General features: G+C 39.2%; 1 protein-coding gene across 9 annotated transcripts in view; it reads left to right on the forward strand.

Annotated features, from left to right (window-relative positions):
* Positions 1 to 1206: 1206 nt before the first annotated feature.
* Positions 1207 to 18743, forward strand: part of LOC116172086 (serine/threonine-protein kinase MARK2-like) — a 31468-nt gene continuing 13931 nt past the window's right edge. For all 9 annotated transcript variants that reach the window (XM_031489210.1, XM_031489214.1, XM_031489217.1 and 6 more), the window contains exons 1-3: positions 1207 to 1344; positions 17223 to 18256; positions 18446 to 18706. In XM_031489210.1, the coding sequence (XP_031345070.1) occupies positions 17228 to 18256; positions 18446 to 18706 (1290 nt within the window). In that variant the 5' untranslated portion in view covers positions 1207 to 1344; positions 17223 to 17227. The remainder of the gene's footprint in view (positions 1345 to 17222; positions 18257 to 18445; positions 18707 to 18743) is intronic.

Here is an 18743-nt window from a genome sequence, read left to right on the forward strand (position 1 = left end):
ATTATAATTTTGAGAAAGCCGCCATATTTAACTGAGGGTTTAAGGGAAAGGATTATCTAGTTTTCCTTTGCTGGGAGATATTTCATAATTCCCAGACGACACGGCAAAATTTGCGTCACCAATTGCTTACGTAACAAAGAGTGGTACCACTTCAGAAAAAGAGATGGCGCTTAGTGCCCCCCAAATGAGATTATGCTATTTTTCCATTTTACTTGGAAGCGTTTCCCAATTCCCTGAATGGGTCTTTAAGATTAATCGGCCCAAAAGAATGCGACCCGAGCTTTGCTAGTCCCAAATTATTAATTTTCGACAAAAAATGTCACGCTTGCGCCGTCCCAAACAACCTTGTCAATGACGTCATTCGTACCGTGCACGTCTACGACATGCTTCGCGGAGTTCCCCGTTAGCTTTCCACACGAAAACCGCAAGGAGATCGGTCGTTGATTGACGCGCGCGTTAAAGTACGGGATTTCGGCCATTTTGTTAAACGTAAAACTATGCTCATATGAGGTGTGTGTTTTATTTTGGTGGATTATAAAGTGGCGAGAGTGTTATAATTTGGTAAGTGCCCAATGCGATTATTTATAAAAGTGGCCCCCGTCCGCGTAAGTAAACCCGCTCGACGCGAATCAAGACGAGAATAGCACCCCAAAACTGGAGATCGCTTTCTCCTTACCGCTTGCCATGAATAAAAAAAAAGGTCATTTGTTCTCGGGCCTAAATAAAAATAGAGGCTGCTCATAATTAATTATTAACAAACAAGGAAGTGCGGTTTAAAATTGATTATTTTTAAGTAATCGTACATTCAACCTTTCAGTTTAGGGGTGGTGGTGTATTTGACAATTTCCCCTTATCTGGCTTAACCTTTGACTTCCGTGTATTCAATCGCCAAGGTAATTAGCGGCTCTTTTATTGGAAACTTACAACTTTTGTGTGTGTGTCTGTGTGAGTCATCAAATGGGGGTCACTCGCCTTATTTCCACCTGTTCAGTTTTGCTAGCCCAAACGCCGACTTTAACGTCAATTTTGATTGATAAGGGGGGACAGGATGGCAAGGGGCGAGGTACCTTCTCGAGAAAGGAAGTGTGCATTTAATCGTTAATTGGGCAAACGAAGTGCTTACACGTTTTCCCGAAATGTAGGTAATGTGAAGAGGGCCGAGAGTGACGGGTGGGGACCATGTCGACTGCCATGCGATCCACTCTACAGACGGTGCCCGAAAGTCTGGAAGTGACGCGCGGTACTGACCCCACAACTGGTGCTAAAACGCCTGCCAAACTTAGTTCCGATACGACTAAAGCTCGCACTACGTTCATTCATCACACGCCGTCTGCTACACCGAAGGTAAGGCACCTTAGTCTAATCAGTCCAAGGGTGATGGTTCTTTATGTCGCACACGTGCTTAAACGATTTCTATTTTTGTGTCGGTAGAAAACACTGATAATTCGACTAAATTAAGAGTAGTTGTACCGCAGGTAATTGAGATGAAACGTAGATATAAATAACTACTTTCCTCACTCATTATTTAGTGTTATTGATCGATCTGTGACGGAAACACGAACACATCCCCCAGTCTGTGATGACCCGCCGTAACGCCGGCTTTTCAACTGTAAGTAGCCAATTTAGACACTTCAAGTTGAGAGGTGGCTCTGCTTTCTTATAATATACAAGGTGCTCTGTAATTTCTGAACTGTCGAACAAATTCTTGTACGCGAAATTGTTGATATATGAACGAGACGGGTAAGTAGGATTTTCTTTTCAAACTGAAATACTTCATTTGGGGGCTGTTCGCAAAAGAATGCCCCATTTTGAATTTCTTTTTTATTCTTTTCACCGTTAAACAAAGATATCTTGATTTTGAAAATAAAACGAAAGTAAAGGACCCAACGGACACTAGAAACCAAATTTCATCGAGTCAAGAATTTCTTTTGTTAGTCTTTGTATATTGGTCGGGCATTCCGTACCCCCCGGTGAAGACCACTGAACGGCAGATTTTCTGAAATGTATGCGGCGAGGACTAAAACACTATTCATATAGGGTAACCAAACATAGAATAGGGGGGTGGGTAATCCCCCTTGTAAAGGAAAATTGAGTCCTAGTGTGACAGTTCTTTCTGTCGTACGCTTGCTTAAATGTAATTGTAAGTACCGCATGTAATTGAGACGGAAGGTAGATAAAAATAATTACATTCCTCACGCATTATTTAGTGTTATTGATCGACTATAGCCTAATTATCCGCTTGTGACGGAAGTACGAACGCATCCCCCAGTCTGTGTGGATCCACTCTACTGCCCGGTTTTCTACTGTAAGTATCTTTACCGAATTTAGACACTTAAAGTTGAGGTAGCTCTCTTTTACTGTTTCTTGTAATGTACAGGGTGATGCAGGGTGCAGCGTATCAAATTGCTCTGTAATTTCTTTGGGTGAAATTCACATTCTCAAAGAAAAACTGCCCCCCCCCCCCCTCAATTTATATATCCAATTCTAAGCAATACTCTTTTTTTTACTAGATCTTCAATTTTTAATTTTTACGCATATCAAAGGTGTGTGAATCCCCTCTCTGCACTTGCTAGAATCTATTCGACCTCGCATTTAAAGTCTGAGTCTTTGTTTTTTAATTTTTGATTGATTTTTTAAAAAAAATTTAAAAATCCACCATCAAAAGGAGAATACTTCCTCTCCTGCAGTAAAAGAAAATTCGTTAATCTTTTCCCTACAATTATCATTACCGCATGGTGGGAGGGGTATAATTACCCCCCTGTTCTATAATGTTACCCTATATGGTTACTGTCGTGTGGTCATTTCAAAAAGTATTCTGATCAATAGTCCCCACCACGCCATTCTCCCCAGTATTACAAAGACTTCATTCATCGGAATATACAAATGGGAGGTAATACCCCCCTCCCCCCTCTAGTAAAGGAAAATTTGTTGATTCTCGACAATCAGCATGATCATAAAATCATTTGAATACTGATACATCCCCCACCGCTAGTAATGACAAAGATTTTTTATTTTTGACTTCATTTTTGAGTGGGCGGGGTTTCAGCCAAGGCTGCTCTACCAACCCAACCCACTATACCATTTACAAATGCCCGAACCCGGATTCGAACCGGGGCCCTTAGCACCAGAGTCCAGCTTTAACTGAACTGCGCCACACGAGCCGGCTTAATTGATATGAGTAGGTATACAAAAGGGTGGGGAGGGGGGGGGCGATACCCTCTCCTGGTAATTTGTTGATTCTTTTCCAACAATCATCACCCTTATAAAGTCATTTGTATACTCATACCATAGACTTAGTATAATAGTGATGGCATCAATCAATTTGTTCTTTAGAGGGAGGGAGTATTACCACCTTGACGCCCCCTCCCCCCTGGTACCATACTATTACTGTCCTGTAGTAGTCATTTCAAAAAGTATTCTGTAATACCGCTCAGTATTACGAAGACTTCATTCATACAAATGGAGGTAATAACCCCCCCCCCCCTTCTCCCTCTCCCAGTAAGAGAAAATTTGTTGAGATCATTTCTCTATTATCATGATTTCATACTCCATACAAATGAATATTTCGTATAGAAAAATTCGTTGATAATTTCCCTGCAATCACCACATGGTAATATGGAGAGGAGGGTTTTACCTCCCATTTGTATACTTACACGAATGTGTTCTTTATACTTATAGGGTGACTATTATGGGACACTAATGGTTTGGGGAAACGTAATAGAAAAGGGAGTAGTATCCCCCTCCCCCTAGTAAAGGAAAATTTGTTGATTCTCATGAAGTCACTTCAGTATAATTATGACTGTAGGGAAAGAATGAATGAATTTTCCTTTATTAGTGGAAGGTGGTATTCCCCCCTTTACCCCCTGTTCCATAATGTTACTCTATATGAATACTGCTCTTTAGTGGTCATTTCAAAAAGTATTCTGTTCAATGGTCTCAAATGGGGGGGTCTGTAGGGTAAATTATAAAGACTTCATGTATATGAGTATGTAAATGGGGGAGGTAATACCCTCTTCTCCACAGTAAAGGAACATTCGTTGATCATTTACCTACAATCATCATATTGTATACTTGCATCCCCCCCCTCGATATGTATAGGGTGACTACTAAGAGACACTAAGGGTTTGGGGTAACATCGTAGTAGAAGAGAGGGTAATCCTCCCTCCCCCTAGTAAAGGAAAATTGTTGATTCTCATGAAATCGTTTGTACACGAAAGTTCTCAGGACTTACCTTTTTGCGGTAGAACGTTGGTACTGGCGGGTCCAGTATACGAAAAGATCTTCCGTTTAGATACACGAATGATGGCAGTGGTGATACAGGGTGTTACCAAATTCGCGTCCACGAACAATGGTTCTTTAATTCTGAGACAACTGAGTAGAAAACCCTATTACACTGCAATTAGACAAATACTTTTCACAAAGAGAATTGGAAAGAAATGAAAAATTTTAATAATTAATTAATAGCTGTCAAAATGTCCACCATGTGCTTCTGTCACTGCATGTGTTTGGACATGTTGAAAAGTATTTGTCTGATCTCAAACGTGTTTGGGTTTGTATTTAGTTTTGTCTCAGGATTAAGCTCTCATTATCCGTGGGCGCGAATTTCGTAACACCCTGTACATTGTAGAATATTCTAGAACCATAATATAAATACTTCAAAATAATTTAACAAATGAGGTAATTTTTGCGAATATTTTTGGAATATTATACAGCCGTAATTGTAGCAAAATAGTTTCAGTATGATAAACTTAAATAAGATATCTCCGTAATGCTATCAAAAAATAATATATGCGCTCATGTGCTTTGTTGGTCTTGCTTAAAATGGTAAAATCAAAATTTGAAAATTTTCGCTCGCTTAAGAGAAACGGGGGAAAATATAAAAGTATTGCCAAGGTCAGCATGACCAGAAAAATATTACAATATTACAAAAGTCTCTTTAAAGTGATAATGATTGTTCAATAATATACGGGGTTAGCAAAAAAAGTTCTCGGATCTAGTCCCATTATTTGGCACACCCTGTATATTGTAATTTAAAAAGATAGCATATTAAATTCTTTTTAAAAATACAACATACTAGGGATAATATTCAAAACAGGAATTTAAAAAAAAAATTGAAAAAATGATTCAAAAAATCCGAATTTTTTTTACAATCTTTTTGAACCAATATTGAATTTTTTTGAAAGTTTAGTGTTATGTTTTGGAAAAGGGAATGAAAATACTATTTTTTTTAGCATAAAATCTACGGGGTGTTCCATTTAAAAAATGAGGTTAGGTTCGATAACTTTTAGCTCACCCTGTATATTTAGAAAAAAATTTGACATTATGATTTTACCATTTCAAGTTTAAGTTAAAAAGTGTACAGGGTGGTTCAAATTCGTGGCTCTGTAACGGTGACAGATGCAGTGTGGGCTAAATGGAGGCACAACTGCCTCTTTTTTTTCAAAAAAAGGAATCGCCGAAAAACTGAACATGTCATATTTCATTTTCAATAGCTTTAATGGAGGGTTCCCGTTAATACGTTCTATGGGCACTTTTTTCAGAGAACCTGAGAAACCAAAAATTTTTTCAAATATTTAGTCACAAAAAGGGACAACTTTGTCCCCATTTAACCTACACTGTATCTTACCGTTACGGAGAGCCACGAATCTGAACCACCCTGTGCATGACGCTTATATTACTTTTTTGATAGCACTAACAATTACAGATATACGCTAAAAAGTGTCGAACATGGGACACTGTACCTATTTCGAAGGCTCAATAAATTCCAATATCCGCGGAGAAGAAAGTACTCTCGCATTAGCGTGTAGAAATTTATCGATTCCTCCCTTCTCCGAAAAAAGTGTATGGAAATGGGCGAAAAGGGGGGCGAAAGAAAACACAAACAAATATCTAATATCCGTTTTAATAATCCACCGTGACACGACTCAAAAATATTCATTATCAAACGCGGTATTCGGTGACGTCAAGCGCCATATTTATCAAAGTATTCTTTCTTTATTAAGCAACAAATGCGCGACTCTTATTAACAATATAATTAAATAAACAATGAATTGCCGCTTTCGTCGTTCAAGGCTGCCTCGTTAAATTTAGATATCTTTATTGCCGAAATGTGAAACTTTTATAGAAGCAGCCTCCCCAAATTTTTATCGGAGAAAATGATTGATCAATGTCAATGTGACATCCCAAGGCGATTTCAGTTTATCCAGAAAAAAAAATTGATCACGGTCCGCAATTAAAAACAATGGAAGGATCCGCCCACTTTCTCTCATTACGTCGCTTTTGTTTTGTTTCCTAGGGCCTAGTTCACATGGCTAACCGAATGTGTCGTGCATTGATCGATGGCTTAAGAAACCGATCCTCTCTCACGTTCTATTCACTAATTAATCGGATTTACTGCAATGTGGCGCCAAGAAGTAATATCTTAAGGCGATGTACCTTTTCATTGTACAGCCACTGATAAAATTAATGGTTCTCGGACCCTAAACGTATTTGAAAAATTGTGAAATTGAAAGAGGACCATAAATTTTATCAGTGAGTGTACGTGGTGTTCAACACCTAAGTTCGAATTAAGCTCCTTAAGCGTGGATTACCAGATTCGTGCTTTAATCATGAGCTAACAACTTCGTTGTCGCTTTTTATTGTACAAAGGTTGCTACTAATCGTAATATTCAAGTTACCTTGTTTATTTAAATCCCAGGAAATTCTTGCATAATCAATACGTTTTGTTTATCAAATTAATTCTATAACAATAAAGCGTCGTATCGAGTGGAGAGTGACCCGCATAGGTAATGCTTTTTAGAGATGCCCCCGTAAAAGGTCGTAAGTTGTTCTACACTACTCCGGTATTTACCTTACGAAAACTGCAGGAAAACCTAATTCGAAGTATCCGGCGGAATGCTCGAAACTGATCCAAGGAAATTCCCATTTCTGCCACAGATGAAAAATTCTTACCTCTGCCCAGATTCGAACACCCGAACTTCCGGCTATGTAGTCTAACGCTCTACCAGACACATAGCCGGCACAATGACAATGACTGCATTTCTCTACAATCATTATGCACGGAGGGGTGGGGGGGGGGGATATGTTTTCAACCGCAATCCAACCACAATACTCCCCAAATAAAGATAAATTTGATGACTACAACCCCGCCCAAACACAATACTCCCCCAGTCTTGACTAGGGATGGGCGATAACTGTTTTCACCTATCGATAAGTATCGGGTACTTACCTATCGATATATTTTACTTATCGATATGACGATAATTATCGAAATATCGATGGTTATCGATACCTATCGATAATTATCGAAATATCGATAACTGTCGATATATCGATAGTTATCGATATATGAATACTATCGATAGGTATCGATATGTCGATAGTTATCGCTAAGGATGGGCGATAACTGTTTTCACCTATCGATAAGTATCGAGTACTTACCTATCGATATATTTTACTTATTTATCGATAAGTATTTTATTTCATATTTGCGAAATTCGGAAACTATCGTTTCTTTCATAGTGTTTGGAATTCCGCTACATTAACCTAACAAAAAAATGTCCGGTGTTATCTCTAAAAATGAAGTGGTGGGGGGTATTCAAAGGTTTCCGTAAAGAACACCCTGTATCTTCGAAACGGCTGAGCCGATTTAAACAAACTTGGGTTAGTTCAAAACATCTATTCTTCAGCTACAAATATTATACTATATGAAGTTTTGTTAGTTTCACATATTACCGCTTGAGGGATTTTTTCGACATTCCTACAGAAATGGTTAATTTTCTCAAAAAAATTAAATGCATTGGTTCGATTTTTTTTCATGAAAAGGTAGCTAAATGATGCCTAAACAAGCTCGCGAAAACAGCATCTCGATATCTTGAGATATATATATATATATTGTTTTTTATCGTGATGGCCAGCATTTCGAGCATTTACGGCGGCATTAAAAGCTTCATTTTTTAAATCGACCCACCTTAGGGGCACAAATTATATATATAAAAATAATTTCGGAAAAATTAGCTTAAAAAAATAAAATTTTGAGGGTATAAAATTTTCTTTGACCTAAATTTTAGGTTAGGAACAAGATATCGAGATGCTGTTTTCGCGAGCTTGTTTAGGCATCATTTAGCTACCTTTTCATGAAAAAAAAATCAAACCAATGCATTTAATTTTTTGGAGAAAATTAACAATTTCTGTCGGAATGTCGAAAAAAGTCCTCAAGCGGTGATATGTGAAACTAACAATACTTTAAATAGTAAAATATTTGTAGCTGAAGAATAGATCTTTTGAACTAACCCGAGTTTGTTTAAATCGGCTCAGCCGTTTCGAAGATACAGGGTGTTCTTTACGGAAACCTTTGAATACCCCCCACCACTTCATTTTTAGAGATACAAGAAAAATTTTCAAACAAAAAAGGTTCAGATTATTGTCAACTTCAAAGACCGGACATTTCTTTGTTAGGTTAATATAGCGGAATTCATAGAAACATCACTTTTTTAGATTCCAGATTGCAGTTACGCCCCCTAGCGGCCATTGCACAAACTTAAAAATATTTTCCAGGTTTTTCTCGTGGCCGTTTTAGTAATAAATTTTTTTACCGCAAGCATCTACGATGGACAGGTTCCCAGATACAGTACCTCGCATTCTTATTTGGCCATCCTATACAATAGTCCCCGCCGGTTGTATTTTTTAACTAAGTAGTATTGCTTTTTAGCATGTTGGAGGGATGGGGAAATTGCAGTAGATATCCATCCAGTGTATACAGTAGCAGATGTGAGCAGGAGGATATCCGTCAATGTAGCTGGCATTATTGTATTATTACTTATCGGTCTTAGTGGGCCGCTATACACGGTGTCATAATTAAATATGCATAAAAAGTGGAAGGTGGAGGGCCCAAAACAACTATTTTTTCCAAATCAATGGAAGGTTCAAAGCTTAAAGGACCAAAATGTGCATTGCTTGATCAATTTTCTTTCCATCAACCAATGTAATTAAGCAATTGGGCTCGGCTTCGTATGCTCTTTCAGATTTTGAAAAACGTTCATCCGTGAGTCCCCACTGCTGCGAGAAAGAATTCCGGATTTGAGTCAATTTAAGGTAAAAGGCAGTTTTGGGGGGTCTGGAATACCCCCCGGCCAAACAATACTCCCCAGTGAATGTAAACTTGATGACTGTATTTCTTTGCAATCATCATCATCATGATATTCATGTACCAATAGTTATCGACATATCGATATATCAATAGTTATCGACATATTGTTATATCAAGGTTATCAATATATCAATAGTTATCGATATGTCGATAACTATTGATATATCGATAACTATTGATATATTGATAACCTTGATATAACAATATGTCGATAACTATCGATACTTATCGATTAGTATCGATATATTGATAGTTATCGATATATCGATTTTTTTAGCTCTATCAATACCTATCGATATATCAAAAAAAATTCCCATGCCTAGTCTTGACGACCTTGTTCTACAATATCTGTGTACTGGGGACATACTGACTGGGTGACTGTTAAACTCAGCGAAGGGAACAAATTCTTTTGTTCATGAGCCACCCTGTATATATAAAAAATGTTTTGTACGGAATCCTTATTGAACACTGCCCTATTGGTTGGATTTTATTCGTTCGTCGGTTGTTTATCGCTTTACTCTTCGATTTTGAACAATTTTTATGGGAATTGTCCCAGTGCTGCGACCAGGATACCAAGGACACGTATATTATTCCCTTGGTTTTTGGGCCACTTTGTAAGTGGCGACCTCGAAATCGCGCAATTCCTTTGTTTAAACATGCAACAACCATCATCGATTCCCGCATCTCAATTAAAATAATGAGCACAAAGTGGCCTCGAATTAATCTACATTAATTTATAATAATGCCGCTCGTCTCGCAAATCCACTCCTACTTTGACAAACGGAGATGGAATGTGCGTTTAGCTTTTTTTGGTGTCTGTTTACGTTCAAATCGTTATTGGCGACGAGCGAGGAAGCGTCGTTGTGCGTGCTAGACGTCGCCGAAGCGCTCTTTAACGGGGTAGTTTTAATTTAATTAGCGCCGGATAAAGCTCATAACAAATCGATCGTCGGTATTTATAGCGTCGCAATTTCGCGTGTTTTTTGAGAAAGTTTCGCGCGTGTGTCATTTTATGATAATCGCCCGTCTGATGTAACCAGAAATTCGTGCAAGTTGCGTCATTTGTATGAATCAACAAGTGGTAGGTCCGTATTTGGCCAACTTTTTTTTTTGTTTCGTTCGGATCGGTTTCTTTAGACTTTCTGTTCCAAACGATGCGGAAAATGAAGGTAACAACTGTAAGAGGATACGCCGCAATGGAAACGTAAATGGCACCAGGGTCGTTTCACCATTAGAAGAGAGTATTTGAGCGCCGCTTGATATCGCATTCGTTGGTGTTGACTTGCGATAACGCCAGCCCACCTCCTTTGTTTCTTGATAAGCACACAGCGAGCATTGTTTTGGAAGTTAGAATGCACGAAGTGACGCGCGCCGAAAAGGCCCCCGTTGGCGAGGCCCAAAAGTACGTGCAAATGCGTGGGCAGCGTCTATCGGTCAAGCAGCAAGTGCTGCGTTTCCTTCGGCGGTCAAAGTCGATGGTCAGGTCGTCTCAGCAGCCCGCCGAAAAGCAGAAGAATCGGCAGAGTGATACGCAAAAAGTGCACGTTACAAGAAACGGTGTCGTTGTTGCCATAGTCGATGGTCTTCCATACGTCGTGGGCGCGAAGAATAAAAAGGTAATTTTCGCGTAGGCGAGTTTTACATTAGTACTAATTAATGATGCGTGAATTACTCACAAGTACATGCGTCAGACATACTTCTGTTTGTTTTATTGACCAATTTGATCAAAAATTCATTACCTGTACTCGACCCGCCTCAGTACCTTCGAGCTTATTCGAGTGTGAGCTGTAATGCAATTACGAATTACTGAGGCTTCTTAAGTCAAATCTTGTCTGTGCATGTCCCAGAGTGACAGGTGAGTTTTCCATTTTCCAGTAGGCTCGACCTGCATTCCTTTGTCTTTATTATACATGCATAGTACATCAATCGGCACGTTTTTCCTTTTCGACGTTAACCTTCAATCCCAAATTGAGTCTTTCGACAATCACTGTTTACGTGCTCTTACGGTTGCCTATAAACGTATCGGCTACTTCCTTAAAGGTACCACCTTCCGGTCTAATTTCCTCCGCCGATTACATAAAGCGTTAAAAATAGGTATTGATCCGGTACGGACAAATGAAGACACGTGAATGATAATAATAATATTTGTAGAAAAAAGCTTTGGTAAGGCAAACTGACAGATTTTGTCAATTTAAAAAAATAAGGGCAAAAAGAGAACATTTCCGCGCCCCTGTTTATGCCAAAAATTACAGTACATGCTTGCCAAACTTATTAATCAGCGTGACAATGACAGCGCAAGGAATGTATCCCATCATATGTCAGTTTGGCATCATTGCAGTGACAAACAAGGATAGCGAGACAAGCCTCCACACTACTTTGCTCGCGCCGTCACACGATCGGTCATTGCAGACAGCCTTGGCTCTTCACATTGCAAAACTGTTGGAGGGGGGGGGGGGGGGGTATTCGTTTTCTCTTTCTCTACAATCATCATCATGATATCATTCGTATACTCGTACAAATGATTTCATGATGATGAATTTCTCTTTGCAGGGGTTATTGATTTTATATCTCCCAGACCCTCCCCGGTTGTATATTTTTAGCTCTTGCGTTAAAAGTGTACAACTGGGGGGCATGGATCCCCCCAGTCAACAGTGCTATCCAGTAAAAAGAAATTTGATGATCCTCCTCTCCACAATCATTATCATCATGAAATCATTTGTATACCCACACTTATCCAGGATATATGCGTATACTGGGGGGTGTTCTAGACCTCCCGGTTGTATATTTTTAATCAGACAGTATTGCTCTTTGGTTAAAAATGTACAACTGGGGGGTCTAGAAGGTAGGAAATATGCGTATACTGGAGGGGGGGGGGGGTCCGGACTCCCCCGATTGTATATTTTTAATCAGACAGTATTCTTCTTTAAAAATGTACAACTGGGGTTTGGGGGCCCTCAACCATGTACAGGGTGGCCAACTAAGAATGCGAGGTACTGTATCTGGGAGCCTGTCCATCGTAGAGGCTTGCGGTAAAAAAATTTATTACTAAAATGGCCACGAGAAAAACCTGGAAAATATTTTTAAGTTTGTGCAATGGCCGCTAGGGGGCGTAACTGCAATCTGGAATCTAAAAAAGTGATATTTCTATGAATTCCGCTACATTAACCTAACAAAAAATGTCCGGTCTTTGAAGTTGACAATAATCTGAACCTTTTTTGTTTGAAAATTTTTCTTGTATCTCTAAAAATGAAGTGGTGGGGGGTATTCAAAGGTTTCCGTAAAGAACACCCTGTATCTTCGAAACGGCTGAGCCGATTTAAACAAACTCGGGTTAGTTCAAAACATCTATTCTTCAGCTACAAATATTATACTACATATTTGAAGTTTTGTTAGTTTCACATATTACCGCTTGAGGGATTTTTTTCGACATTCCTACATATTTTTTATCGTGATGGCCAGCATTTCGAGCATTTACGGCGGCATTAAAAGCTTCCTTTTTAAATCGACCCACCTTAGGGGTACAAATTATATATATATAAAAATAAATTCGGAAAAATTAGCTTAAATAAAATTTTGAGGGTATAAAATTTTCTTTGATCTAAATTTTAGGTTAGAAATCAGATATCGAGATGCTGTTTTCGCGAGCTTGTTTAGGCATCATTTAGCTACCTTTTCATGAAAAAAAAATCAAACCAACGCATTTAATTTTTTGGAGAAAATTAACAATTTCTGTCGGAATGTCGAAAAAAGCCCTCAAGCGGTGATATGTGAAACTAATACTTCAAATACTAAAATATTTGTATCTGAAGAATAGATCTTTTGAACTAACCCGAGTTTGTTTAAATCGGCTCAGCCGTTTCGAAGATACAGGGTGTTCTTTGCGGAAACCTTTGAATACCCCCCACCACTTCATTTTTAGAGATACAAGAAAAATTTTCAAACAAAAAAGGTTCAGATTATTGTCAACTTCAAAGACCGGACATTTCTTTGTTAGGTTAATATAGCGGAATTCATAGAAACATCACTTTTTAGATTCCAGATTGCAGTTACGCCCCCTAGCGGCCATTGCAGAAACCTAAAAATATTTTCCAGGTTTTTCTCGTGGCCGTTTTAGTAAATTTTTTTACCGCAAGCCTCTACGATGGACAGGTTCCCAGATACAGTATCTCGCATTCTTATTTGGCCACCCTGTACAATAGTCCCCGCCGCTGTATTTTTTTTTAACTAAGTAGTATTGCTTTTTAGCATGTTGGAGGGATGGGGAAATTGCAGTAGATATCCATCCAATGTATACAGTAGCAGATGTGAGCAGGAGGATATCCGTCAATCTAGCTGGCATTATTGTATTATTACTTAATACACAGTGTCATAATTAAATATGCATAAAAAGTGGAAGGTGGAGGGCCCAAAACAAATATTTTTTCCAAATCAATGGAAGGTTCAAAGCCTAAAGGACCAAATGTGCATTGCTTGATCAATTTTCTTTCCATCAACCAATTTAATTAAGCAATTGGGCTCGGCTTCGAATGCTCTTTCAGATTTTGAAAAACGTTCATCCGTGAGCCCCCACTGCTGCGAGAAAGAATTCCCGATTTGAGTCAATTTGGTTTTTTGAAAATTTAAAAAAATTCCTTTAGTCTGCATTTTTACGCATGCGCGGCCACTTTTCGGACTGTAAGATAAGAATACCTTTTTTTTTAAATAGTCTGATAGTTTTTCTAACAATTTTTGTGGCCCGACCAAGAATTGCACCTGAATTTTTTCCAATTTTCGAATTTTGTCGTTTCGATTTTTCGCACCCCCATTCAGGGGTGCTGTATCAGACACAACAATTTTTATAAACCACATACAGATATATCTGGGCGGAATTCGCAAAAAAATGTCATGGATCTGGTGGATGTACAGGGTGGCCAAATAAGAATGCGAGGTACTGTATCTGGGAACCTATCCATCGTAGAGGCTTGCGGTAAAAAAATTTATTACTAAAACGGCAACGAGAAAAACCTGGAAAATATTTTGAAGTTTCTGCAATGGCCGCTAGGGGGCGTAACTGCAATCTGGAATCTAAAAAAATGATTTTTCTGTGAATTCCGCTATATTAACCTAACAAAAAAATGTCCGGTCTTTGAAGTTGACGATAATCTGAACCTTTTTTGTTTGACAATTTTTCCTGTATCTCTAAAAATGAAGTGGTGGGGGGTATTCAAAGGTTTCCGCAAAGAACACCCTGTATCTTCGAAACGACTCAGCCGATTTTAACAAACTCGGGTTAATTGAAAAGAGTTATTCTTCGGCTATAAATATTATAATATTTGAAGTTTTGTTAGTTTCACATATCGCCGCTTGAGGGCTTTTTTCGACATTCCGACCGAAATGGTTAATTTTCTCAAAAAAATTAAATGCGTTGGTTTGATTTTTTTTTCATGAAAAAGTAGCTAAATGATGCCTAAACAACCTTGCGAAAACCCCATCTCGATATCTTGCTCCTAACCTAAATTTTAGGCCAAAGAAAATTTTATATCCTCAAAATTTTATTTTTTTAAGCGAATTTTTTCGGAATTATTCTTATTATATAATTTGTGCCCCTAAGGTGGATCGATTTAAAAAAGGAAGCTTTTAATGCCGCCGTAAATGCCCGAAATGCTGGCCACCACGATATAAAAAATAATAAATATAATAAATATAAAAATCAAGATTTCGAGATGCTGTTTTCGTGAGTTTGTTTAGGCATCATTTAGCTACTTTTTCATGAAAAAAAAATCGAACCAACACATTTAATTTTTTGAGAAAATTAACCATTTTTGTCGGAATGTCGAAAAAAGCCCTCAAGCGGTGATATGTGAAACTAACAAAACTTCAAATAGTATAATATTTGTAGCTGAAGAATAGCTCTTTTGAACTAACCGAGTTTGTTTAAATCGGCTCAGCCGTTTCGAAGATACAGGTGTTCTTTACGGAAACCTTTGAATACCCCCCACCACTTCATTTTTAGAGATACAGGAAAAATTGTCAAACAAAAATTATTCAGATTATCGTCAACTTAAAAGACCGGACATTTTTTTGTTAGGTTAATATAGCGGAATCCACAGAAACATCAGTTTTTTAGATTCCAGATTGCAGTTACGCCCCCTAGCGGTCATTTCAGAAACTTAAAAATATTAATAATAACAATAATAATACCTTTATTTGGTTACATATTGCACCCATATTATCACTTCAGTATACAAAACAAGTGAGTACATTGCGAGAGCAATAGTAACTAAAAGGGCGAATTTCAGATAGTAGTTGCCCAAGCTCCTACTTCTGCTCTTCCACTTAACCCAATATTTTCCAGGTTTTTCTCGAGGCCATTTTAGTAATAAATTTTTTTAGCGCAAGCCTCTGTGATGGATAGATTCTCAGATACAGTACCTCGCATTCTTAGTTGGCCACCCTGTACAATAACTATGAAGATCCGACTATATCCAAGAAATCCAAGGATATTCGACGAGATGAACATCTGAGATTTTCCCCCTATACATAAAGAAAGGGAAATTTAGTGGTCTTTTTTTAAAACTGTTCCTAGTAGTAAGTGTCCTTAATGCTAAAAGTTTTGAGGGAGAACATAGCACAAAGAGTGGGTTCATATGGGTATACAAATGTTTTCATGATGTTCAAGATGATTGTAGGTTCATTGCATTTCTCTATATTGATTCTGTACCCCCCCAAACCCCCACCCCCACTTTAATTTTTTTATCCAAAACGCGTAGAGTACTTTACTACATATGAAATATTCGTAAAAAATATATTAACATTTTTTCTTACGAATACAATGACCTACGGCACAAAAAAAAACAAAAGTTGGCAAGTCTGTTTGTTGCAACAGGATGGTGCACCTGCATACGACATTCTAATCGTGTGAGGATACTTATCGGGCCAATTTCTTGGAGGATTAGGGCACCATCCTGCTGTATATTGTTGTATATGTAATAAAAACTCCTACTGAGTACCGAGTGTGCACTTTTTTAGGGGCCACATAAAAAATAAAGTTGATGTTGATTTCTCCGGCATCGCCGCGCTAGAAACTACCATAAAGATTGCATTGCCCTATGTTCCTTGTACTCTAAAATCAAGCAGTCCCACTAAAGTGTGTGCAACTTCACCTTCGACGCCTGAGCAAAGTACAATAGTTTTGGCAATTATTTTGATCGGAAGAGCCGGTGCAATGTGGTTTGATTTAATTCGCCGAACAAGGAAGTAACGCCTCACTTCGTTTTAACTCTCTAAAATTTAAATCTTAATGGCGCCCGCTATGCGTTTTTAATGTTCGACCTTTAAGGAAGTTAATTAATAATTTTACGAGCGCGTGCATTGAATGTAACCGTGACGAAATTGTGCCACTTACACCTAATGGTCGAGTCAGTAGAGGGCGTTACTGCTGACGGTACCCTGCGTAACCTGGTGGCACACTTTGCAACTACACCTTGCACAACGATAGCGATTATCTACTGCTCGCATAATTACCTCTAATTAGTATTCGAAATGATATCATTAACAAATTTACTTAGTTTTAAATAGGGTTAAAATCCCATGTCTGTTTTTCTCATTGCGACCTTGGTAACATTATATTGTTCGTACCATGTGATTTTATGTTTGTAATTGCTTCAGTAGCATTCGAGTGCATATCCACTGGTTGTTTCGGGCGTTCGGTTAATTTTTATCATTCTGAATCATGGTTAATCATCTCATTTCCCACCATCGCGTCGTGTGCCGATCGTAGTTACACAACAAACTCGATTATTTAAACAAATGACAACCTGCAGTGCAATTTTATCCTCGTTACGTGTGGATCGTGCGGCGGGTTTTTTTAAATAATTTCAACGAGGAATTGGACTGTTTCAACAGTGATAGCTTATCTGTGATAAGATAGGTACCTACCGCACCTGCTTGTTTGTCAATCAAGTCTGTAATACTTTTTTTGTGATGTGGCTAAGTTCGTAATTTTGATTGTGATAGGCTTGCGGCTTTTGTTGCGGGTTAATTGTGATGTTTTTAATGATCGAGCTAAACTGTGTCTTTTGATTTTATGCGACAGAAACAATGAGCGAAGATATTTTATCGAAACCATCCGACGAAGATACTATTTCCATCTGTTCAACTCAAAGTACAAACAGCGCTCGGAACCACGACATTGGCTTACAGCGCCTAAAACACGAACGCGATCGAATTACGTACGCCGGCAAATACATGGATCGCTACAAGGACGAATTCGCGAAAAAGCCATCCGCGCCCGTCCGAAAAGAGTCCCTAAGCGCGAGATACCGAGACATTCACGGGAACATTCTGCAACCGACCGAGCAGAAAGACGCAGATCCCGGGCTCGAATCGCCCGGTCGCAACGTCAAGCTGCGCGAGATTCTGAGCAGCCCGACGGGCGAAAGCAGGAAAATAACGCTCAACAGTCCCGTGGGAAGCCCGATTTTATCAAATCGTACCAACAACGCCACTCACGACCTGAACAAAGAGGACAACCTGTCTCAGCTCACGAGCTACAAGCTAGTCGGCGACACTAGGACCAAGGCTAGGAACCTGGTGGCCAGTCCGAGAGCGAAAAGAAACGATTTAAACATCTACGCGATACAGCCCTCCCAACCGGACGAGCCGCCCACCCACAACATCATGGACACCCTAAACCCGCTGCAGCAAGTCCAAGACTACATTTCTGCGTGCGAGGCCGAAGCGAAATCGAAGAAAAACCTGCAGAAATTCGACGAGCTGATCAAGAGGAAGAACACGGCGCCGCCTCGCGTCGAGAAAAAAGTCGAGCAGTCCCAGGAGATCGATCTGAAGCAGTTTCAGCATCGCGCGGTCGTCGAGCCGTTGAAAAGCTACAACGAAGTCGAGAACCTTCTCAGGCCCGGATTGAGCGACATGCGCGCCGATAACGTCGACACCTTCGATCGGGGAAATAAAACCAGGAACAGCACGAGCGGCGTGCAGGTCAAGCCGAACGGCGCCGGCAAAATTCTAAGTAGGGCCGCCTCGGACGCGCAGGATCGCGTGCAAATTCAGCGAAAAAGTGCGGTCGTTAAGGTTAAGCCCAATCGAAATATCTCGCAGGATTCTCAGGTAGAGGGGATTATTTACGCTTGATTAAGTAACAACCACAATTAGTCATTAGATATTAGGTTCTACCCGCAAAACGTACTTGTAGGTTTCTAAAGGAAGTCGATATAAAATATAACCATCACCTTACTCGCTCTCTCTTCCATAATTCGACCGCCAAAATGATCAAACTTTTTTTTAACGTTTTTGCAGGAGGGTGTCGACAATTGGGTGTCGGATTCGCGCACGGTTCAACGAGTCGGGCCCGTCTCGATTCCGTCGTCTACACGTAATAGAACGCGGGTCGGAGAAGAACCAACCATAGGAAAGTATAAGCTACTTAAGACCATTGGCAAAGGCAACTTTGCCAAGGTCAAATTAGCCAAACATGTACCGACGGGGAAGGAGGTAGCTATTAAAATTATAGATAAGACTCAACTCAATCCTGGATCGTTACAAAAACTCTTTAGAGAAGTAAGTATTGACACGTGGCTGCAATACTTGCTGCAAG

This window comes from Photinus pyralis, unplaced genomic scaffold (assembly GCF_008802855.1).
Source record: "Photinus pyralis isolate 1611_PpyrPB1 unplaced genomic scaffold, Ppyr1.3 Ppyr1.4_LG5, whole genome shotgun sequence".
NCBI classification, from domain to species: Eukaryota; Metazoa; Arthropoda; class Insecta; order Coleoptera; family Lampyridae; genus Photinus; species Photinus pyralis.